Source organism: Triticum aestivum, chromosome 5A, assembly GCF_018294505.1.
Source record: "Triticum aestivum cultivar Chinese Spring chromosome 5A, IWGSC CS RefSeq v2.1, whole genome shotgun sequence".
NCBI classification, from domain to species: domain Eukaryota; kingdom Viridiplantae; phylum Streptophyta; class Magnoliopsida; order Poales; family Poaceae; genus Triticum; species Triticum aestivum.
Window position 1 is genome coordinate 37,660,552 of NC_057806.1, and position 25,246 is coordinate 37,685,797.

Below are 25,246 nucleotides of genomic sequence, written 5' to 3' on the forward strand. Positions count from 1 at the left end.
TATAGATATATTATCATTGACATCTTTTATGATTGGGAGCACTCATTAAAACATGACATGCTAAAGAGTTGATGTTGGACAAGGAAGACAACGTAATGAGTTATGTCTTTCTTATATCTGAGATAAAGTATGTTGTCATGGTTCCTCTAACTTGTTGAGCTTGCCTTTCCCCCTCATGCTATCCAAATTCTTAGCACCAAGTAGAAATACTACCTGTGCTTCCAAAATCCCTAAACCATTTTTGCTATGAGAGTCCACCATATCTACCTATGGATTGAGTAAGATCCTTCAAGTAAGTTGTCATCGGTGCAAATCAATAAAAATTGCTCTAAATATGTATGATTGATTGGTGTGGGAGAAATAAGCTTTATACGATCTTGTGATGTGGAAGTAATAAAAGCGACAGACTGCATAATAAAGGTTCATATCACAAGGGGCAATATAAAGTGACGTTCTTTTGCATTGAGATTTTATGCATCCAACCATAAAAGCCTATGGCAACCTCTGCTTCCCTCTGCGAAGGGCCTATCTTTTATTATTATCTTCTGCCTTATGCAAGAGTCACGATGATCTTCACCTTTCCTTTTTCATTTTATCCTTTGGCAAGCTCAGCATGTTGGAAAGAACATGATATATATATCTAATTGGATGTAGGGGAGCATGAACCATTATTGTTGACATTACCCTTGAGGTAAAAGGTTGTGGGGCAAAACTATAAGCCCCTATCTTTCTCTGTGTCCGATTAAAACTCCGTAACCACAAGTATTGCGTGAGTGTTAGCAATTATGGAGGACTAAATTATAGTTGAGTATGTGGACTTGCTTTTTAGCTCTGACATAGACTCTTTCCGATGTTATGATAAATTGCAATTGCTTCAATGACTAAGATTATAGTTGTCGGAGCCCAATAAGGTTTATGATTTATACTTTTGCATTGTGAATAGATCATCACTTGAACATAAGTAATCATATGAAAAAAATCTATATAAGTTGCTGTTATGAGAATAATCATGATGCCTTCATGTCCGTATTTTATTTTTATCGACGCCTCTACCTCTAAACATGAGGACATATTTATTGTTATCGGCTTTTCGCTTGAGGACAAGCGAGGTCTAAGCTTGGGGGAGTTGATACGTCCGTTTTGCATCATGCTTTTATATTGATATTTATTGCATTATGGATTGTTATTTCACTTTATGTCACAATACTTATGGCTATTCTCTCTTATTTTACAAGGTTTACATAAAGAGGGAGAATGCCGGCAGCTAGAATTCTGGGCTGGAAAAGGAGCAAATATTAGAGACCTATTCTGTGCAACTCCAAAAGTCCTGAAACTCCATAGAACGTCCTAAAATAAATAAAGAAAAATCCTTGCAAAAGATGAAGGCCAGGGGGCCCACACCCTTCTCACGAGGGTGGGGGCGCCCCCCGCTAGGGCCCGCCACCTACCTCGTGGGCCCCCTGGTGGCTCTCTGACGTCCATCTTCTCCTATATGAGGTCCTTCGATGAGAAAAAAATAAAAAGGAACTTTTCGGGACGAGACTCCGCCGCCACGAGGCGGAACCTTGGCGGATCCAATCTAGAGCTCCGGCAGGGCTGTTCTGCCGGGGATACTTCCCTCCCGGAGGGGGAAATCATCACCATCGTCATCACCAACGCTCCTCTCATCAGGAGAGGGCAATCTCCATCAGCATCTTCACCAGCACCATCTCATCTCCAAACCCTAGTTCATCTCTTGTATCCAATTCTTGTCTCAAAGTTCGGGATTGGTGCTAGTAGGTTGCTAGTAGTGTTGATTACTCCTTGTAGTTGATGCTAGTTGGTTTAATTGGTGGAAGATCATATGTTCAGATCCTATATGCATATTATTACCCCTCTGATTATGAACATGAATATGCTTTGTGAGTAATTATGTTCGTTCCTGAGGACACGGGAGAAGTCTTTCTATGAGTAGTCATGTGAATTTGGTATTCGTTTGATATTTTGATAAGATGTATGTTGTCTAGCCTCTAGTGGTGTTATGTGAACATCGACTACATAACACTTCACCATTATTTAGGCCTAGAGGAAGGCATTGAGAAGTAATAAGCAGATGATGGGTTGCTTGAGTGACAGAAGCTTAAACCCTAGTTTATGCGTTGCTTCGTAAGGGGCTGATTTGGATCCATATGTTTCATGTTATGATTAGGTTTACCTTAATACTTTTGTTGTAGTTGTGGATGCTTGCAATAGAGGTTAATCATAAGTGGGATGCTTGTTCAAGTAAGAACAGCACCCAAGCACCGGTCCACCCACATATCAAATTATCAAAGTATCGAACGCGAATCATATGAACGTGATGAAAACTAGCTTGGCGATATTCCCATGTGTCCTCGGGAGCGCTTTTCCTATTATAAGAGTTTGTTCCAGCTTATCCTTTGCTACAAAAGGATTGGGCCACCCTGCTTCACTTTATTTACTTTTGTTACTTGTTGCTCGTTACAATTTATCCTATCACAAAACTATCTGTTACCACTTATTTCAGTACTTGCAGAGAATACCTTGCTGAAAACCGCTTATCATTTCCTTCTGCTCCTCGTTGGGTTCGACACTCTTACTTATCTAAAGGACTATGATAGACCCCCTATACTTGTGGGTCATCAGCGACGCCAACTCTCAAGAGCACCGACAACGTCAAACCCAAGAGGCTTTTGCGCTAGCATGAGAACGGCAACGACAACACCAACATGAAGAAGAAGAGCGCGCGCGTCTACACCAAGATGCACAAGATGCCGAGGCACAATGCCAAGAACAACAACCCCGTGAAGCTCAAGCACTTGAGGCGCAACAAGCCCTCCAAGATTCAAGTCGAGCCGTAGCCAACCAAGGCCGACAAGCTCGTGAACATGAAGAAGTACTTCGCGAAAAAGTTCAAGAATGAAGATTTCAAGCTCGCGTGCATCGTCAAGTTCCTCAAGTTCCTCCTCGATCTCGACAAGCTCCTCCAAAAGCTCACCAAGAACATCAAGTTCATCAAGAGCATGAAGACAATGGAAATCCTCCACGACAAGATCAACATGAGGTTGACAACCTTCCTCACCAAGAGTGACACGAGTTTGACAATCATCAACAACATGGGCATCATCATCCTCAACCCCAACACAATGAAGATCAACACTACGGAAAGCTAAAGTTCACAATGCCCAAGTTCAATGGAAGCAACGATCCCTAAGAATACCTTTCATGGGCATTGATGGTCGACAAAATCTTCCGTTTGCACAACTTTGAAGAAGAGAAGAAGATCGCAATGGCATCCCTTGAGTTCCAAGACTATGTCCTCGTTTGGTGGGAACAAGTTATCGAGCGCCGAGAGGCAAGAGGTGAACCACCCATCACCACTTGGGCACAAATGAAGGATGTCATAGAGCATGCTTTGTGCCTACATACTACAACCGCGACCTCTTCAAGAAACTTCAACTACTCAAGCAAGGAACCAAGAGCGTTGAAGAGTACTACAAGGATATGGAGATTGCCATGATACGAGCCAATGTCACGGAAGATGATGAGAAAACAATGGCACGTTTCTTGAATGGACTCAACCATCCTATCAAGAAGATCGCCGACTTCCGACCATACTCAAACCTCATCGAGCTAGTGCATCAAGCTACAAAAGCGGAACGTCAAGTGCAAGATGATTACAAGTATGCCAAGTTCTCATCCAAGTCATACGGCTTCTCCAACACCCAAGCTTCAACGACTCCAACACCGTCTATCAAGCCTTCTACAAGCAACATCGACAAGTCGAGTTCCAAGAAAGCTTCGTCAACTCCAAGTCATCCTCCTACTACAAGCAACTTCAAGCCGAGAGCTTCATCATCATCCACTCCAACCGATGAGACCATCAAGACGAGTTCCTTCAAATGCTTCACATGCGGAGGCCGAGGCCACAAGTCCTACGAGGGCACCAACAAGCGGACCATGATCCTCAACGACGACAGAACCTACGACTCGATGAGTGAAGGAGAAATGGACGCTCTTGAGCAAGTCGTCATGCACCGGTAAGTGAGCGATGAAGAGGAACAAGTCTTTTGCGATGAAGATTCAAGTCCCGCTCTTGTTGTCTCCAAGGTCTTGACTCTCCAACATCACCAAGAAGAAGACCAAAGATGCCACATATTTCACACCAAGGTCGGCATCAATGGACGATCCGTCAAGGTCATCATCGATGGAGGGAGTTGTCATAATCTCACAAGTGAAGAACTTTGCTCCAAGCTCCAATTTCCCAAGACGAAGCACCCACATCCATACAAAGTGCAATGGATTAGCGACTCCGACACTATTCAAGTCGAGCATCGAGTACAAGTCTCCTTCAAAATTGGCGCCTACGAAGACATCTTAGAGTGTGACGTCGTTCCAATGACCGTTTGCCACCTTCTCCTTGGACGCCCATGGCAATTTGATAGAGGTGTCATTCACAATGGCCGAACGAACCACTACATCTTCAAGATGAAGGGAAAGGAGTACGTACTTCGTCCCATGTCTCCAAGCCAAGTTGCCGCCGACAAGCAAGCCACCCATCATGGAGAAAATAATGAGAGAGCAAGCCACCAAAAAGAGAGTGAGCGCCACAAGCCCAAATCGAGCGCCTCCACGATGAGCGAAAAGAAGAACTTGGTCCTATTTGCCACCAAAAGTGAGATAAGAGGAGTTTGTGAGAACCCATCAAGTGTCCTACACTACGTCCTTTTGTGCAAGGACAATGCACCACAAGCTAACACCTCTCACACTCTTCCTCTAGTGTTGTCTTCTCTTTTGCAGGAATTTCATGATGTTTTCCCCGACGAGCTACCTCCGGGACTACCTCCACTACGAGGCATTGTGCATCGCATCAACCTCATCCCCGGAGCACTGCTTCCGAACAAAGCTCCCTACCGCGTAAACCCCGAAGAAACCAAACAAATACAAAGGCAAGTAAAGCATCTCATAGACCATGGACATGTGCGTGAAAGCTTGAGCCCTTGTGCCGTCCCGGTCATTCTTGTGCCAAAACGAGATGGTAGCTTTCGCATGTGCTTCGATTGTAGACCTATCAATGCTATCACCGTTCGCTATAGGTATCCCATTCCACGCCTTGATGATATGCTTGATGAACTTAGTGGTGCCACTATCTTTTCCAAAATTGATCTTAAGAGTGGTTACTATCAAATCCGCATACAAGAGGGTGATGAATGGAAAACCACTTTCAAAACCAAGTTTGGGTTGTATGAATGGTTAGTCATGCCTATGGGTCTATTGGAAGCACCGGGTACTTTTATGCATCTTATGAATCATGTTTTCGCCCTTACATTGGTGTGTTTGTTGTGGTCTACTTCGATGATATCCTTGTTTTTAGCAAGTCTCTCAAAGAGCATGTCACCCATGTCCGAACCGTTTTATAAACTCTTCGAAAAGAGCACCTCTATGCTAATATGGAGGAATGTCTTTTTGGCGTTGACAAGCTCATTTTCTTGGGTTTTGTTGTCTCTTCTAAGGGTGTTCATGTTGATGAGTCCAAGATCAATGTTATTAAGATTTGGCCACAACCAACCAATTTGCAAAAAGTGCGTAGCTTTCTTGGCCTTGCGGGTTTCCATCGTCGCTTTGTGAAAGATTTTAGCACCATTGCTTCGCCTTTGCATGCTTTGAGCAAGAAGCATGCGCCTTTTGTTTGGGGACCATCCCAAGATACCGCTTTTAATGAGCTTAAGAATTTGCTTACTCATGCTCCCTTGCTTGCATTACCCAACTTTGACAAACCCTTTGAGATTCATTGTGATGCTAGTGGTAATGGCATAGGAGGTGTGTTAATGCAAGAGAAGCGCCCCATAGCTTACTTTAGTGAGAAACTTTCCGGAGCGCAACTCAATTACCCCATCTATGACAAAGATCTCTATGCTTTAGTCCGTGTTTTGCATGAATGGGAACACTATCTTCGCCCTCATGAATTTATCATTCATACCGATCATGAAACGCTCAAGTATCTTAAGGGCCAAACCAAGTTGAACAAGCTTCATGCTAAATGGAGTGAATTTATTGAGTCTTTTCCTTATGTCATCAAGTACATCAAAGGTAAGGAAAACATTGTGGCGTATGCCCTTTCCCGCATATGCATGCTTGTTACTCAACTTGAATTGGATGTAATTGGCTTTGAGCATATAAAAGACTTGTATGAGCATGATCCTACTTTTACTACTCCTTATGCCAAGTGTTTGACGCACACCTCTTGGGAACACTATTACATCAAAGATGGATATCTTATGAGAGCTAACAAACTTTGCATCCCCGAGTCTTCTATTCATTTGTTGCTTTTGTAGGAATCTCGTGGAGGAGGCCTAATGGGGCATTTTGGATGCGACAAGACTTTCGCCACGCTCTCCAAGAACTATTTTTGGCCCAAGATGTTTCGTGACGTCAATCGCTTCACCAACTGATGCGCTACATGTCGCAAAGCTAAGCCTAAAGCTCAATCCCATGGCCTTTACATGCCTCTCCCAATTCCATATCAACCATGGGAAGACATTAGCATGGATTTTGTACTTGGATTGCCTATGACTAGAAATGGAAAGGATTCGGTATTTGTCGTTGTGGACCGTTTCTCCAAGATGGCACATTTCATTCCTTGCAACAAGATAGACGATGCTTCACATGTTGCTAATCTCTTTTGTAGCGAAATATTGCATCTACATGGAGTGCCCAAGACGATCGTCTCGGACCGTGACGTCAAGTTTCTTAGCTACTTTTGGAAGACCCTATGCGCCAAGCTCGAAATCAAGCTACTATTCTCCACGGCGTATCACCCACAAACCGACGGCCAAACAGAGGTGACCAACCGCACACTCTCCGCTCTACTTCGAGTACTCATCAAGAAAAATATCAAGGAGTGGGAGGAGTGCCTACCTATCGCTGAGTTCGCCTACAACCGAGCAAGACACTCAACAACCGACAAGTCCCCCTTCGAGGTCGTCTACGGATTCAACCCATTGTCACCATTGGACATTCTTCCTCTACCACTCCAAGAGCGCATCAATTTGGACGCAGGTGCATGAGTGAAACATCTCAAGAAGGTGCATGAAGATATAAGAAACACCATCGAGCGCCAAGTTCAACGCCTTGCGACCAAGCTCAACATCAACAAGCACCCCCATGGTCTTCAACATTGGTGATCTCGTGTGGCTACACCTTCGCAAGGGCCGCTTTCCCCAAGAACGCAAGTCCAAACTTCAACCACGAGCGGACGGACCCTTCAAGGTGCTTGCACGCTACAACGACAACGCTTACAAGATCGACATTCCCCGCGACAAGTACAACGTGAGCGATATCTTCAACGTCAAGGACCTCTCGCCCTTCCATGGTGATGAAGAATTTGATCCGAGGATGGATCTTCCCCAAGGGAGGGGAGATGATGCGGAGCATCCCAAGGTCATCCCCATGGACCTACCATCGTCTCACCAAGTGCCTAGTGGACCCATGACACGAGCACATGCAAGAGCTCTCGAAACCGAGGTGACATCTCTCCTCTCACACTTCCACTTTGATACATGCTACCTCTTGAGCACTGCGTTGGTTTTCCCTGAAGAGGAAGGGATGATGCAGCAAAGTAGCGTAAGTATTTCCCTCCGTTTTTGAGAACCAAGGTATCAATCCAATAGGAGGCTACGCGCGAGTCCCTCATACCTGCACAAAACAAATAAATCCTCGCAACCAACGCGAATAGGGGTTGTCAATCCCTACACGGCCACTTACGAGAGTGAGATCTGATAGATATGATAAGATAATATTTTTGGTATTTTTGTGATAAAGATGCAAAGTAAAATAAAGGCAAAGTAAAAAAGCAAAGGAAATAACTAAGTAGTAGGAGATTAATATGATGAAGATAAACCCGGGGGCCATAGGTTTCACTAGTGGCTTCTCTCGAGAGCATAAGTATTCTACGGTGGGTGAACAAATTACTGTTGAGCAATTGACAGAATTGAGCATAGTTATGAGAATATCTAGGTATGATCATGTATATAGGCATCACGTCCGAGACAAGTAGACCGACTCCTGCCTGCATCTACTACTATTACTCCACTCATCGACCGCTATCCAGCATGCATCTAGAGTATTAAGTTAAAAACAGAGTAACGCCTTAAGTAAGATGACATGATGTAGAGGGATAGCTCATGCAATATGATGAAAACCCCATCTTGTTATCCTCGATGGCAACAATACAATACATGCCTTGCTGCCCCTACTGACACTGGGAAAGGACACCGCAAGATTGAACCCAAAGCTAAGCACTTCTCCCATTGCAAGAAAGATCAATCTAGTAGGCCAAACCAAACTGATAATTCGAAGAGACTTGCAAAGATAACCGATCATACATAAAAGAATTCAGAGGAGATTCAAATATTGTTCATAGATAAACTTGATCATAAACCCACAATTCATCGGTCTCAACAAACACACCGAAAGAAGATTACATCGAATAGTTCTCCACAAGAGAGGGGGAGAACATTGTATTGAGATCCAAAAAGAGAGAAGAAGCCATCTAGCTAATAACTATGGACCCGTAGGTCTGAGGTGAACTATTCACACTCCATCGGAGGGGCTATGGTGTTGATGTAGAAGCCCTCAGTGATCGATGCCCCCTCCGGTGGAGCTCCAAAACAGGCCCCAAGATGGGATCTCATGGATACAGAAAGTTGCGGCGGTGGAATTAGGTTTTTGGCTCCGTATCTGATCGTTTGGGGGTACGTAGGTATATATAGGAGGAAGGAGTACGTCGGTGGAGCAACAGGGGGCCCACGAGGGTGGAGGGCGCGCCTAGGGGGTAGGCGTGCCCCCTACCTCCTGGCCTCCTCTTTTGTGTCTTGACATAGGGTCCAAGTCCCCCGGGTCTTGTTCGTTGAGAAAATCACGTTCCCGAAGGTTTCATTTGTTGGGTTACGTAGTAATTTCAAAATTTTCCTACGCACACGCAAGATCATGGTGATGCATAGCAACGAGAGGGGAGAGTGTGATCTACATACCTAGTAGATCGACAACGGAAGCGTTTGGTTGATGTAGTCGTACGTCTTCACGGCCCGACCGATCAAGCACCGAAACTACGGCACCTCCGAGTTTAGCACACGTTCAGCTTGATGACGATCCCCGGACTCCGATCCAGCAAAGTGTCGGGGAAGAGTTCCGTCAGCACGACGGCGTGGTGACGATCTTGATGTACTACTGCAGCAGGGCTTCGCCTAAACTCCGCTACAATATTATCGAGGACTATGGTGGAAGGGGGCACCGCACACGGCTAAGAATATGATCACATAGATCAACTTGTGTGTTTCTGGGGTGCCCCTGCCTCCGTATATAAAGGACTAAGGGAGGGGGTGCGGCTGGCCATGGAGAGGCGCGCCAGGAGAGTCCTACTCCCTCTGGGAGTAGGATTCCCCCCCCCCCAATCCTAGTTGGAATAGGATTCGCGGAGGGGGGAAAGGAGAGAGAGGGGCCGGCCCCCTCTCCTTGTCCTATTCGGACCAAGGAAGGGGAGGGGCGCGCGGCCCATGTAGGGCTGCCTCTTCTCTTTTCCACTAAGGCCCATTATGGCCCATATAGCTCCCGGGGGGTTCCGGTAACCTCCCGGTACTCCGGTAAAATCCCGATTTCACCCGGAACACTTCCAATATCCAAACATAGGCTTCCAATATATTAATCTTTATGTCTCGACCATTTCGAGACTCCTCGTCATGTCCATGATCACATCCGGGACTCCGAACAAACTTCGGTACATCAAAATGCATAAACTCATAATATAACTGTCATCGTAACCTTAAGCGTGCGGACCCTACGGGTTCGAGAACAATGTAGACATGACCGAGACATGTCTCCGGTCCATAACCAATAGCAGAACCTGGATGCTCATATTGGCTCCTACATATTCTACGAAGATCTTTATCGGTCAGACCGCATGACAACATACATTGTTCCCTTTGTCATCGGTATGTTACTTGCCCGAGATTCGATCGTCGGTATTCCAATACCTAGTTCAATCTCGTTACCGGTAAGTCTCTTTACTCGTTATGTAATACATGATCCCGCAACTAACTCATTAGTTGTAATGCTTGCAAGGCTTTAAGTGATGTGCATTACCGAGAGGGCCCAGAGATACCTCTCCGACAATCAGAGTCACAAATCCTAATATCGAAATACGCCAACCCAACATGTACCTTTGGAGACACCTGTAGAGCTCCTTTATAATCACCCAGTTACGTTGTGACGTTTGGTAGCACACAAAGTGTTCCTCCGGCAAACGGGAGTTGCATAATCTCATAGTCATAGGAACATGTATAAGTCATGAAGAAAGCAATAGCAACATACTAAACGATCGGGTGCTAAGCTACTGGAATGGGTCATGTCAATCAGATCATTCACTTAATGATGTGATCCCATTAATCAAATAACAACTCATTGTTCATGGTTAGGAAACATAACCATCTTTGATTAACGAGCTATTCAAGTAGAGGCACACTAGTGACAATTTGTTTGTCTATGTATTCACACATGTATTATGTTTTCGGTTAATACAATTCTAGCATGAATAATAAACATTTATCATGATATAAGAAAATAAATAATAACTTTATTATTGCCTCTAGGGCATATTTCTTTCAGTCTCCCACTTGCACTAGAGTCAATAATCTAGATTACACAGTAATGATTCTAACACCCATGGAGCCTTGGTGCTGATCATGTTTTGCTCGTGGAAGAGGCTTAGTCAACGGGTCTGCAACATTCAGATCCGTATGTATCTTGCAAATCTCTATGTCTCCCACCTGGACTAGATCCCGGATGGAATTGAAGCGTCTCTTGATGTGCTTGGTTCTCTTGTGAAATCTGGATTCCTTTGCCAAGGCAATTGCACCAGTATTGTCACAAAAGATTTTCATTGGACCCGATGCACTAGGTATGACACCTAGATCGGATATGAACTCCTTCATCTAGACTCCTTCATTTGCTGCTTCCGAAGCAGCTATGTACTCCGCTTCACATGTAGATCCCGCTACAACGCTTTGTTTAGAACCGCACCAACTGATAGCTCCACCGTTTAATGTAAACACTTATCCGGTTTGCGATTTAGAATCGTCCGGATCAGTGTCAAAGCTTGCATCAACGTAACCTTTTACGATGAGCTCTTTGTCACCTCCATATATGAGAAATATATCCTTAGTCCTTTTCAGGTATTTCAGGATGTTCTTGACCGCTGTTCAGTGATCCACTCCTGGATTACTTTGGTACCTCCCTGCTAGACTTATAGCAAGGCACACATCAGGTCTGGTACAAAGCATTGCATACATGATAGAGCCTATGGCTGAAGCATAGGGAACATCTTTCATATTCTCTCTATCTTCTGCAGTGGTCGGACATTGAGTCTTACTCAACTTCACACCTTGTAACACAGGCAAGAACCCTTTCTTTGCTTGATCCATTTTGAACTTCTTCAAAATTTTGTCAAGGTATGTGGTTTGTGAAAGTCCAATTAAGCGTCTTGATCTATCTCTATAGATCTTAATGCCTAATATGTAAGCAGCTTCACCGAGGTCTTTCATTGAAAAACTCTTATTCAAGTATCCCTTTATGCTATCCAGAAATTCTACATCATTTCCAATTAGTAATATGTCATCCACATATAATATCAGAAATGCTACAGAGCTCCCACTCACTTTCTTGTAAATACAGGCTTCTCCAAAAGTCTATATAAAACCAAATGCTTTGATCACACTATCAAAACGCTTATTCCAACTCCGAGAGGCTTGCACCAGTCCATAAATGGATTGCTGGAGGTTGCACACTTTGTTAGCTCCCTTTGGATCGACAAAACCTTCTGGCTGCATCATATACAACTCTTCTTCCAGAAATCCATTCAGGAATGCAGTTTCGACATCCATCTGCCAAATTTCATAATCATAAAAGGCGGCAATTTCTAACATGATTCGGACAGACTTAAGCATCGCTACGGGTGAGAAGGTCTCATCGTAGTCAATCCCTTGAACTTGCCGAAAACCTTTTGCGACAAGTCGAGCTTTGTAGACAGTAATATTACCGTCAGTGTCAGTCTTCTTCTTGAAGATCCATTTATTCTCAATTGCTCGCCGATCATCGGGCAAGTCAACCAAAGTCCATATTTTATTTTCATACATGGATCCCATCTCAGATTTCATGGCTTCAAGCCATTTTGCGGAATCTGGGCTCACCATCGCTTCTTCATAGTTCGTAGGTTCATCATGATCTAGTAGCATGACTTCCAGAACGGGATTACCGTACCACTCTGGTGCGGATCTTATTCTGGTTGATCTACGAGGTTCGGTAGTATCTTGTTCTGAAGTTTCATGATCATCATCATTAGCTTCCTCACTAACTGGTGTAGGTGTCACAGAAACAGTTTTTTGTGATGTACTACTTTCCAATAAGGGAGCAGGTACAGTTACCTCGTCAAGTTCTACTTTCCTCCCACTCACTTCTTTTGAGAGAAACTCCTTCTCTAAAAAGTTTCCGAACTTAGCAACAAAAGTCTTGCCTTTGGATCTGTGATAGAAGGTGTATCCAATAGTCTCCTTTGGATATCCTATGAAGACACATTTCTCCGATTTGGGTTCGAGCTTATCAGGTTGAAGCTTTTTCACATAAGCATCGCAGCCCCAAACTTTCAGAAACGACAACTTTGGTTTCTTGCCAAACCACAGTTCATAAGGCGTCGTCTCAACGGATTTTGATGGTGCCCTATTTAACGTGAATGCGGCCGTCTCTAGAGCATATCCCCAAAACGATAGCGGTAAATCAGTAAGAGACATCATAGATCGCACCATATCTAGTAAAGTACGATTATGACGTTCAGACACACCATTACGCTGTGGTGTTCCGGGTGGCGTGAGTTGCGAAACTATTCCACAATTTTTCAAATGTACACCAAACTCGTAACTCAAATATTCTCCTCCACGATTAGATCGTAGAAACTTTATTTTCTTGTTACGATGATTTTCAACTTCACTCTAAAATTCTTTGAACTTTTCAAATGTTTCAGACTTATGTTTTATTAAGTAGATATACCCATATCTGCTTAAGTCATCTATGAAGGTGACAAAATAACGATATCCGCCACGAGCCTCAATATTCATCAGACCACATACATCTGTATGTATGATTTCCAACAAATCTGTTGCTCTCTGCATAGTACGGGAGAACGGTGTTTTGGTCATCTTGCCCATGAGGCACGGTTCGCAAGTACCAAGCGATTCATAATCAAGTGGTTCCAAAAGTCCATCAGTATGGAGTTTCTTCATGCGCTTTACACCGATATGACCTAAATGGCAGTGCCACAAATATGTTGCACTATCATTATCAACTCTGCTTCTTTTGGCTTCAACATTATGAATATGTGTGTTACTACTATCGAGATTCAACAAGAATAGACCACTCTTCAAGGGTGCATGACCATAAAAGATATTACTCATATAAATAGAACAACCATTATTCTCTGATTTAAATGAATAACCGTCTCGCATCAAACAAGATCCAAATATAATGTTCATGCTTAACGCTGGCACCAAATAACAATTATTTAGGTCTAATATTAATCCCGAAGGTAGATGTAGAGGTAGCGTGCCGACTGCGATCACATCGACTTTGGAGCCGTTTCCCACGCGCATCGTCACCTCGTCCTTAGCCAATGTTCGCTTAATCCGTAGTCCCTGTTTCGAGTTGCAAATATTAGCAAAACCAGTATCAAATACCCAGGTGCTACTGCGAGCATTAGTAAGGTACACATCAATAACATGTATATCACATATACCTTTGTTCACCTTGCCATCCTTCTTATCCGCCAAATACTTGGGGCAGTTCCGCTTCCAGTGACCAGTCTGCTTGCAATAGAAGCACTCAGTTTCAGGCTTAGGTCCAGGTTTGGGTTTCTTCTCTTGAGTAGCAACTTGCTTGCTGTTCTTTTTGAAGTTCCCCTTCTTCTTCCCTTTGCCCTTTTTCTTGAAACTAGTGGTCTTGTTGACCATCAACACTTGATGCTCCTTCTTGATTTCTATCTCCGCAGCTTTCAGCATTGCGAAGAGCTCGGGAATAGTCTTATTCATCCCTTGCATATTATAGTTCATCACGAAGCTCTTGTAGCTTGGTGGCAGTGATTAGAGAATTCTGTCAATGACGCAATCATCTGGAAGATTAACTCCCAATTGAATCAAGTGATTATTATACCCAGACATTTTGAGTATATGCCCACTGACAGAACTGTTCTCCTCCATCTTGCAGCTATAGAACTTATTGGAGACTTCATATCTCTCAATCCAGGCATTTGCTTGAAATATTAACTTCAACTCCTGGAACATCTCATATGCCCCATGACGTTCAAAACGTCGTTGAAGTCCCGATTCTAAGCCGTAAAGCATGGCACACTGAACTATTGAGTAGTCATCAGCTTTGCTCTGCCAGACGTTCATAACATCCGGCGTTGCTCCAGCAGCAGGCCTGGCACCCAGCGGTGCTTCCAGGACGTAATTCTTCTGTGCAGTAATGAGGATAATCCTCAAGTTACGGACCCAGTCCGTGTAATTGCTACCATCATCTTTCAACTTTGTTTTCTCAAGGAACGCATTAAAATTCAACGGAACAACAGCACGAGCCATCTATCTACAAACAAGCATAAACAAGCAAGATACTTATCAGGTACTAAGTTTCATGATAAATTTAAGTTCAGTTAATTTAATTAAAGAACTCCCACTTAGATGGACATCCCTCTAATCCTCTAAGTGATTACGTGATCCAAATCAACTAAACCATGTCCGATCATCACGTGAGATGGAGTAGTTTCATTGGTGAACATCACTTATGTTGATCATATCTACTATATGATTCACGCTCGACCTTTCGGTCTCCGTGTTCCGAGGCCATATCTGTATATGCTTGGCTCGTCAAGTATAACCTGAGTATTCCGCGTGTGCAACTGTTTTGCACCCGTTGTATTTGAACGTAGAGCCTATCACACCCGATCATCACGTGGTGTCTCAGCACGAAGAACTTTCGCAATGGTGCATACTCAGGGAGAACACTTCTTGATAATTTAGTGAGAGATCATCTTATAATGCTACCGTCAATCAAAGCAAGATAAGATGCATAAAAGATAAACATCACATGTAATCAATATAAGTGATATGATATGGCCATCATCATCTTGCGCTTGTGATCTCCATCTCCGAAGCACCGTCGTGATCACCATCGTCACCGGCGTGACACCATGATCTCCATCGTAGCATCGTTGTCGTCTCGCCAAGTGTGCTTCCACGACTATCGCTACCGCTTAGTGATAAAGTAAAGCATTACATCGCGATTGCTTGCATACAATAAAGCGACAACCATATGGCTCCTGCCAATTGCCGATAACTCGGTTACAAAACATGATCATCTCATACAATAAAAATCAGCATCATGTCTTGACCATATCACATCACAACATGCCCTGCAAAAACAAGTTAGACGTCCTCTACTTTGTTGTTGCAAGTTTTACGTGGCTGCTACGGGCTTAAGCAAGAACTAATCTTACCTACGCATCAAAACCACAGCGATAGTTTGTCAAGTTGGTGCTGTTTTAACCTTCGCAAGGACCGGGCGTAGCCATACTTGGTTCAACTAAAGTTGGAGAAACTGTCACCCGCAAGCCACCTATGTGCAAAGCACGTCGGGAGAACCGGTCTCGCGTAAGCGTACGCGTAATGTCGGTCTGGGCTGCTTCGTCCAACAATACCGCCGAACCAAAGTATGACATGCTGGTAAGCAGTATGACTTATATCGCCCACAACTCACTTGTGTTCTACTCGTGCATACAACATCAACATAAATAACCTAGGCTCGGATGCCACTGTTGGGTTATGTAGTAATTTCAAAATTTTCCTACGCACACGCAAGATCATGGTGATGCATAGCAACGAGAGGGGAGAGTGTGATCTACATACCTAGTAGATCGACAACGGAAGCGTTTGGTTGATGTAGTCGTACGTCTTCACGGCCCGACTGATCAAGCACCGAAACTACGGCACCTCCGAGTTTTAGCACACGTTCAACTCGATGACGATCCCCGAACTCCGATCCAGCAAAGTGTCGGGGAAGAGTTCCATCAGCACGACGGCGTGGTGACGATCTTGATGTACTACTGCAGCAGGGCTTCGCCTAAACTCCGCTACAATATTATCGAGGACTATGGTGGAAGGGGGCACCGCACACAGCTAAGAATATGATCACGTAGATCAACTTGTGTGTTTCGCCTAAACTCGTCATGTCCGTGATCACATCCGGGACTCCGAACAAACTTCGGTACATCAAAATGCATAAACTCATAATATAACTGTCATCGTAACCTTAAGTGTGCGGACCCTACGGGTTCGAGAACAATGTAGACATGACCGAGACATGTCTCCGGTCAATAACCAATAGCGGAACCTGGATGCTCATATTGGCTCCTACATATTCTATGAAGATCTTTATCGGTCAGACCGCATAACAACATACGTTGTTCCCTTTGTCATCGGTATGTTACTTGCCCGAGATTCGATCGTCGGTATTCCAATACCTAGTTAAATCTTGTTACCGGTAAGTCTCTTTACTCGTTCTGTAATACATCATCCCGCAACTAACTCATTAGTTGCAATGCTTGCAAGGCTTTAAGTGATGTGCATTACCGAGAGGGCCCAGAGATACCTCTCCGACAATCGGAGTGACAAATCCTAATCTCGAAATACGCCAACCCAACATGTACCTTTGGAGACACCTGTAGAGCTCCTTTATAATCACACAGTTACGTTGTGACGTTTGGTAGCACACAAAGTGTTCCTCCGGCAAACGGGAGTTGCATAATCTCATAGTCATAGGAACATGTATAAGTCATGAAGAAAGCAATAGCAACATACTAAACGATCGGGTGCTAAGCTAATGGAATGGGTCATGTCAATCAGATCATTCACTTAATGATGTGATCCCGTTAATCAAATAACAACTCATTGTTCATGGTTAGGAAACATAACCATCTTTGATTAACGAGCTAGTCAGGTAGAGGCACACTAGTGACAATTTGTTTGTCTATGTATTCACACATGTATTATGTTTCCGGTTAATACAATTCTAGCATGAATAATAAACATTTATCATGATATAAGGAAACAAATAATAACTTTATTATTGCCTCTAGGGCATATTTCCTTCATCATTCCGTTTGGACTCCGTTTGATATTTCTTTTCTTCGAAACCGTAAAACAAGCAAAAACAACAATTCTGGGCTGGGCCTCCGGTTAGTAGGTTAGTCCCAAAAATAATATAAAAGTGGATAATAAAGCCCAATAATGTCCAAAACAGTAGATAATATAGCATGGAGCAATCAAAAATTATAGATACGTTGGAGACGTATCAATACACATGAGACATGGCTACTACCTCAAATAGAGACATTATGCATACTCACATATCAAGGAGTTAGCCATCAAGAAGCTAAAGGAGCAAGGAGAATCTGAAGAGGAAGATGAAGCTAAAGAAGAGGAGACATGCGTCAACTCTCTGGATAGCCCGGAACTGCCGACTAGAGCCCGGACCTTCCCCCCGGAACTCTCGGCCGACCCGGAGCTTCTGGCCTCCGACGTCTTCGACCAGGGGCGTGCCAACTCTCTGGTTAGCCTGGAACCAGCCCGGACCTTCCAGCTCCCGGAACCTCCGGCCAGCCCGGCCCTTCCGGCCCCTGTACACCAGCCTAGCTCCACCCGTGCCAACTCTCTGGTTAGGCCGGATCCTCCCCGGAACCTGGCCCGGAACCTTCGGCGCCCGGAACTTCCGGCTTCGCCCGGAACTTTCGGCCCTGCCTGCGCGCAGCGACTTGGGCCGAGGCCCGTGTACCCTTTCGCCCCTTAGACTATATATACTCTTCTCCTACCTACGTTTTAGGGTTAGCATTGGTTTAGCTCATATTTAGAGATAGAGCATTGCTCATCCACATCAGATGTACTCCACGAGAGAGACCGCGGCCTCTACGGAGAAGATCCACCTTGGATTCAAGACCCCTCACGGGAAGATCCCCTTGTGGATTCAAGACCTCCTCTACGGAGGAGAACCGGCTACCCTATGTATCGTCCTTTGTTGGATTTGGACCGTGTATCCCTTTGTGTTTCGAGGATCTAGCACATGTGTGACCGTTCTCGTTGGTTTGAGTGATTCTCTCGTGTTTCCCCTCGTGTTTCCCTTCTTGTTTCCCCTTGTGTTCTTCATGTTCTTCGCAGGATCCGCTCCTTTCGTGAAAGATCGGCCCTCTAGGGTTCCACCCTACATCATCAACGATAGGTTCTTGACCGGCAGGTTTGGAGAAGGGGTGAATAGGTGCGAGCGTGTCTCCGAAGATCTGGGCGTCGGCCAACGGTTGCCAGTAAGCAACTCGGTGGCGCCGCAAATGGCGGAAAACGGATTGGTAGACATGATCTGTTTTATTATCTATTCGTATCTACTCCATCCGCTCACAAATATAAGATGTTCTACCTTTTATCCGATTCAGATGTATATACATAGATTTTAGTTGTTTGCTCAATCATTTCAGTCCGTGTGTAGTTTACATAAATTATTCGAAACATCTTATATTTGTGAACGGAGGGAGTAGCTGTCATGTACTATCTCTAAAGTACTCCCTCCGTCCTATAATATAAGAACGTTTTCTTATATTATGGGACGGAGGGAGTAATTCAGAATAAGTTTTCTCAAAAACAATATTGTAAAAATTTACATTGTAGTTAGAAGTAGAACAAGTAGACAGAGTAGACAGATCTTTTTTTTCTCGCATCCCATCGCGTATCCTCAGCGGCAAAAAGGAAAAATCTACCACTCATCCACTCCGCCATGGCGGCGCCTTCCTCCCTCTCCTTCCTCCCCGCGCACGCGCAGCCCCTCTCCCCCCTTCACCCCCGCCGCCTCCGCCATCCAGCCGCCGCGCCGACCACTCCCGAACCCCTCACGCTCGCTGTCCGGTGCGCCGCGAAGGCGGCGCCGGCTCCGGCAGCGCCGGCGAGGCCCATCCCGCCGCCGAAGCTGGTCCGCTGCCCGGCGCTGGACCGGCAGGCGGCGCGCGCGAGCCGGCTCCGCTTCGCCCGCAAGCTCCTCACCCTGCTCCTCTCCAAGCCGCGCGGCTTCCTCCCGCTCCGCGTCCTCCTCCGCTGCCGCCGCTTCCTCGGCCTCCCGCGCCGCCGCCCGCTCGTCCCCTTCGTCCTCCGCTACCCCACGCTCTTCCGCCTCTTCCAGGCGCCCATCTCCCGCCCGCTCTCGCCCTCCCTCTCCACCCTCGCCGTCGCGCTCACCCCCGCCGCCCACGCGCTCGCCGCCGACCTCGCCGCCCTGCGCGGGGCCGAGCTCGCGCCCGGACTCGCGGAGAAGGTGCACCGCCTCCTCCTCATGACCCCCCGGCGCAGCCTCCTGGTGTCCAAGCTCGCGCACATCGCGCCCGACCTCGGCCTCGCCATGGACTTCCGCGCCACGCTCTGCCCCCGCCACCCGGACGTCTTCACCTTCGCAAACACCTCCCACGGCCACGCGCTCCGGCTGGTCGACCCGCCGCCGCCGCCTCCTTCACCCCTCCCCCCGCCGCTCCGCCCCGCCGTCCGTCCCGACCGCCTCATCGACCGGCCGCGGAGGTTCCCGCACCTCCCGCTCCGCCGCGGGCTCAACCTCCGCCGCGCGCACCGGGACTACCTCATCCGGTTCCACAGCCTGCCCGAGGCTTCCCCGTTCGAGCCGCTGGAGGAGGGCGCGAGCGCGGAGATGGCGGAGCGGCGGGCGTGCGCGGTGGTGCGGGAGGTGCTGGCGATGACGGTGGAGAAGAGGACGCTCGTGGACCACCTCACGCACTTCCGGAGGGACTTCGGGCTGCCCAACCGGCTGCGCGCGCTGCTGGTGCGCCACCCGGAGCTCTTCTACGTCAGCATCAAGGGCGTCCGGCATTCGGCGTTCCTGGTGGAGGCGTTCGACGACGAGGGAAGGCTTCTCGTGGAGGACGGGATGCTGGTTGGGAGGGACCGGCTGGAGGAGCTTGTCCGGGAGGGCAAGAAGATCAGACGGGCTCGAAAGAAGGGTGTTTTTCCGGTTGATGGCGACAGTGACGAGGATGATGAGGAATATGATAATGTAGCAGAGGGTTCGTCAGAGTTGGATGGTGATTTCGGGGACCTGTTTGAAGAAGACAGTGTCGCTGGGGAAGACTGGAATGAGGTGGGTGATGGAGGCGGAATCGAGGGGGATGGCGACGACGAAGATGATCCTGAAGCTGATGCCATGGAGGAGTTTTGGGTGAAGAAGGCTGCGGAGGAGGGGCTGGTTGACAGTGGCACCGAGCATGATGTTTGGTGAGGAGTGTCGAGATGCTAGGATTTATGCACATGCTGTGACCATGGATTGCTCAACTGCATTCTTCTCAGCGATATTCAGTAGCCAGAAGTATTAGTACATAACTTGGGAGCTTGGATACTGAAGGCGAGGGTGAAGGGTAAGTTCTTGTTACTTTGTGACGCTAGCCATCAAATCGAATTGTACTTTTACCTTTTGATGTGTTAACCTTCTCGCCTAGCTTGTACTGACCCGTTTAAGAAAAATAAATATGCCTGTATATAGGACTGGTATATATCACTACAAGCATATAGGATCTTTCCATTGTTGTCCTCTGGTAATTCTTGCATTTTGCTTGTTCTGATAAGCCATGTTTCCATTTTCTCTTTATGAGTTTTCTACACCTAAATAATGAATGAATTCCTAAAAGCTAAGTTCATAGTATTTGCACAGGAATGAACATGCCTCGTAAAATTTGCAACAAAGAAATGCATGAGCTTTGTTTGGCAGGATGCAAACATGTCGCTGAAATGTAAACCCTAGAACCAGTTCTGTCAATTTTTCCTGTTTCAAACATATGAAAATTTCAAGCTCATGAGACAACGAGGAATCCTCGAACGTTTAATGTCTTTTTTTTACCTTGAGCATTCAAGAAGTAGTCTATTAATTGTGTCCTCCCAGTGTTTGGGTCTTTTTGATATTTGTGGGTACATACATTTTTGTTGCTTGCAATCTTCACCAATCAGATTGTGTGCTGTGCTACATTGATAATAATGTTGCATATTTTCAGGTGGTTCGAATACTATGGCCTGTCTGAGGCATAATTTTCCACTTTCCTCTGTCCATGGAGGCATGCACCTCCAGGACAACAATGTCCTAGCGTCTGTTGATGCTGTCAGAACCATCGACAAGGATGCTGTAGAGTCTGCGATGACCACTCCCAAGCTACGACATACAGAATATGGTCGTCAATATTGCATCTTTGTACCTCTGGATTACCGAAATGAAGAACAGAAGTGGAAACTAAACCAGCACTCGAGGACTGCAGGATCACCGCTCGTGAAAGCCTGCAATTCAAGTGTTCCTTATACTACAACTGTATGTATACATTTATTTATTTTCTACAATTAATTGATGGTCATATTTTTGCATGAACTTTTGCAAGTGTATATTTCATGGCACGATGCGCACCTATGATTTTATTTTGCTATTATATAAGTTTGTGGACATCTGAAACCACAGAAGTCTTGTATGTGCTCATTTTTAGGTAGGTTTAGAGGTTGCACTACTGGAAACAAGCACTATTTGAGCTAAAATGAACATGGTACGGTTCACCACTGGAAGTCTGGAACTACTTCCTGCAGAATGAATTTGCATCATGTCGGTAGTGAATCCTGATCAAGTTCCCTAGGCACTTCTTGTAGGAGAAAACAAGCACCCGCTGCTATGGAAATGCTGATGCTTGTCAACCTGCAAACAGGGAAATAATTTCCTGGACATTTCTACTTGGTTCTTATGATTCATCGTAAACAGACGGGCAAGCTGCTCACATCATGTAGTTGTCATGTCCCGCCAGCGTCTTTTCTTTCTTGGGTTGGTACTCAAGAATATCTTTGATGACAAACATGTCTTCCTCTTCAGAAAGCTAAATGCCATCACTCCAAAGTATTGAAAGAGACCCAAACACATAAGGTTTAAAAACAAAGGTTCCCCAAACAAATACAAACAAATAGCAAGGGTGCCTACAAGAGCAGGTGCATTCTTCAATCATTGCAGTTACCTTAACTTTATGATATTCAAACTTAAACCCAACGCTTATTTTACCACCTATATGTCAGCTTAGTACCTGAAGAGTTGTAGCTACTTTTCAGCACTTATGAAAAATATTTTTTAAGTTGCATTGGGCTAGAAACTATACCTTGATTCACAGATGATCCTCTTTACTTCTTTCATGATCGGATCGACTTGTGCATGTATCTGTTGTTGTTCCACCAGTGTGAAATTAAAACTCCCTCTTTGTCCAGTATTGCTGTTCTTCTGGTCTTTCCAGTTCCTACTATTACTAACTCCACAGTGTTGATCTGTTCGATTTTAATGCTGTTACTCTTCCACCAGCTGGGCCATGATTACCAGTCTTCTTGTTCCCTCCATCAGAGCTGGATGGTCCCATCCAACTCGGGTTACCATCCTGCTGTGTTTATCATGTTGCTAATTTGCTACTGGGCTCGAGTTACAATTAATTTGCCTTGTTTGGTGCTCCGGTCCAGCCCTCCTGTTCCGAAGATCATGCAACAGGGGATCTAGTTTTGGACTGTCTGTCCAAGAAATTGGACTGTTTCCTTCCAAACACGACACTTCATCTTCTTGAAGGCTGTCAACATGACAACATCATACAAGCAGTAGGGACCAATTGTGTTATCTTTGTGATCCTGTTATTTCTAATGCTGCGAGGAATTCATATAAACCATACCCTCCAAGGTTTCCGTTGCTCGCGGACTGTAAAACATCAAGAAGTTCAGAGGAAGAAGCGAGAAGACGTGGGCAAGTAAAATGCTCATTACCAGGTTCTCATCATTTGAGTGGATTTTGAAGGCTGAACCAGTTGGTGCAGGATTCATCAGAGTAGACCTTTGCACCCTCCTCAAAGCACTGCAAATTGGCACATGAAATTGGGAGTTCAACATAAAATGGAACTGAGAACTAACAGAGGGTGTAGGCATCATCAAGGGTGCCCGAATCTTCTTCAGGGACCGGAATGTGGCCTTGTGACCGTATCTGTTGAAGCCGTGCAAGCTACCTGTGCAGGTCGTGCTGCTTCCAACACTCGTCAGCTGCTCTTCAAGAACTGATTTTGTTACAATTCCAACTGCCTTGGAAAGGTGCTGGAAGGATGACCGAAAGGATAAAAAGAAGATCAAAACATGAGTAATGCTGGAAACGGAAGGTATATATAGTTGATCTGAAATACTCAAGAGAGGTAAAATGGCAAAGAGCTTGCTGAACTTGCTGTGCCTGTGTGACTCGACCGAACACGGAGGAAATTTCCAAACGCTTGCTGAATTTGTTGGATGCTGTAAGGCACAGACCTTGCAAGTATCCATTAGATCCATCATTGGGATGCGTGCGTCCCCAGGCATCACCACTCTCCATTTGAGGCTTTCTCCGGTGTGATTTCCAGCGCCAGTTCACCCTTCTGCTCTGTACCCAGTTCAGAATTTGGCCTAATTTGGTTGCCGCTGATACCTGAAACAAGGCAATGGTTGTAGCTGTATAATTCGGTGTAAAACTGAATTGGACTGACTATTAATAAGTTTAATATTAGAGTAAAATGCATCATAAGTCCTAAAACTATCGGAGGTGTGTCAGTTTAGTCCTATAACTTTGAAACTGCACTTTTGGGTCCTAAAACTATCAGAGGTGTGTCAGTTTAGTCCTATAACTTCGAAACTGCACTTTTGGGTCCTAAAACTATCAAAGGTGTGTCAGTTTAGTCACTGCAACGTGGAAGCGTATGTACTTTGGGGGATATAAACACATACGCTTCCACGTTTATATCCACTAAGTAAATGCAACAACCAGAAGTCAAAACATATGAACTCAAAGCCTTAGATGGGGACTATTCATTCAAATGAACATGTCACCTTCATCGAGTCCCATGAGGCCCAGGCCATGCTGTTCTGATCTGGATCTCACTTACACTGCCTTGTGTGCAGCATTTGCAACTGCAGTAGCTGCCAAGATACCAACAGGACCAGAGACATGGACAAGCAAGCAATCCTACGGTAACCTGCTAGAGTATAGCCCTCCGGTGAGCTGTAGCCGTTGCCCAACGGCTCAAGAAACCAATCTGCTCCACTGCTTTGTTCATGGCTGGGCCACTCTTTTGATCAACCAACTGATCATGGAGTCCACAATTGGTTTCCTCTGGACGCCGCCGACTTGCAGTAAATTGTCTTTTGGTATTGGATTTTTGGACAACGCAGTCTCTCAGGCTTAGGCCAACTCCACTGCGCGATCCCAAATCGTCCGGGGTTGTCTGTTTGGGGTAAAAAAGGGTCCAGCGGGAATACTCAAACGGACAAAACTGTCCACTGGTGTCCGTTTCTGTCCGGCCCAATCCTAAATCCAGACCAAAGTTGGGTCACAAATGCGTCTGAACGAACACCGACAGACGCTCTCCTCGGCCTCTCTCGTCCGCTCGTGTCCGCCTGTGGCCCACCTATCAGCGACCCATGCATCTAGCTCCTGGCGACCTCGTCGCTCCCACGCCCGCCGCAGTGTTCCGCCCGCCGTTCCGCCGCCGCGTTCGCCACGGCGCCATGCATCTAGCTAGCTAGTGCTTGCATGCGCAGCAGCAGCATCCGGGTGCTAGCTAGCTAGCAAGCTACTCCACGCAGTCTGTGCAGCAGCTCGACGGCGAGCTCACGACCCGGCGCTTGGACGCGCGGGCAACAGCAACTCCACGCCGGACCACGGCTCCTTCGGGTACTGCCGAACCAGGTCCGTGGCCTCCCGCGCGAGCAGCCTGGCGTAGGGCACGACCAGGAAGACTAGCGCGCCAAGCACGGCACGAGCGCGGGCGCGTCAAACACGGCCAGAGGCGGCGCGCGCGTTGGGGGAGCTCGGGGCGGCGCACCCTGGCGGCGTTGCGGTAGGTGGGTAGCTACGGGGCAGGGCTACGGGGCGGGGCGGGCGCGCTCCGGCGAGCGCGGGGCGGCCCGGGAGCTCGGGGCGTGCGCGCTCCGGCGAGCACGGGGCGTCCCGGGAGCTCGGGGCGGGCGCGTCGGCGGGCGCGGGGCTGCGGGGCCGCCGGGGAGCTCTGAGCGAGGCGCGGCGACAGCGGCGGAGGGCGGGCGCGCTC

At 46.3% G+C, this 25,246-nt stretch overlaps 1 protein-coding gene across 1 annotated transcript in view; it reads left to right on the forward strand.

Annotated features, from left to right (window-relative positions):
• LOC123101180 (protein WHAT'S THIS FACTOR 1, chloroplastic) overlaps nt 1-21,566 on the forward strand; it is a 66,800-nt gene extending 45,234 nt beyond the window's left edge. The window contains exons 2-4 of the mRNA XM_044522753.1: nt 17,479-17,700; nt 18,832-20,545; nt 21,176-21,566. Coding sequence (XP_044378688.1) covers nt 17,479-17,700; nt 18,832-20,409 — 1,800 coding nt within the window. The 3' untranslated portion in view covers nt 20,410-20,545; nt 21,176-21,566. The remainder of the gene's footprint in view (nt 1-17,478; nt 17,701-18,831; nt 20,546-21,175) is intronic.
• Nucleotides 21,567-25,246: the final 3,680 nt, after the last annotated feature.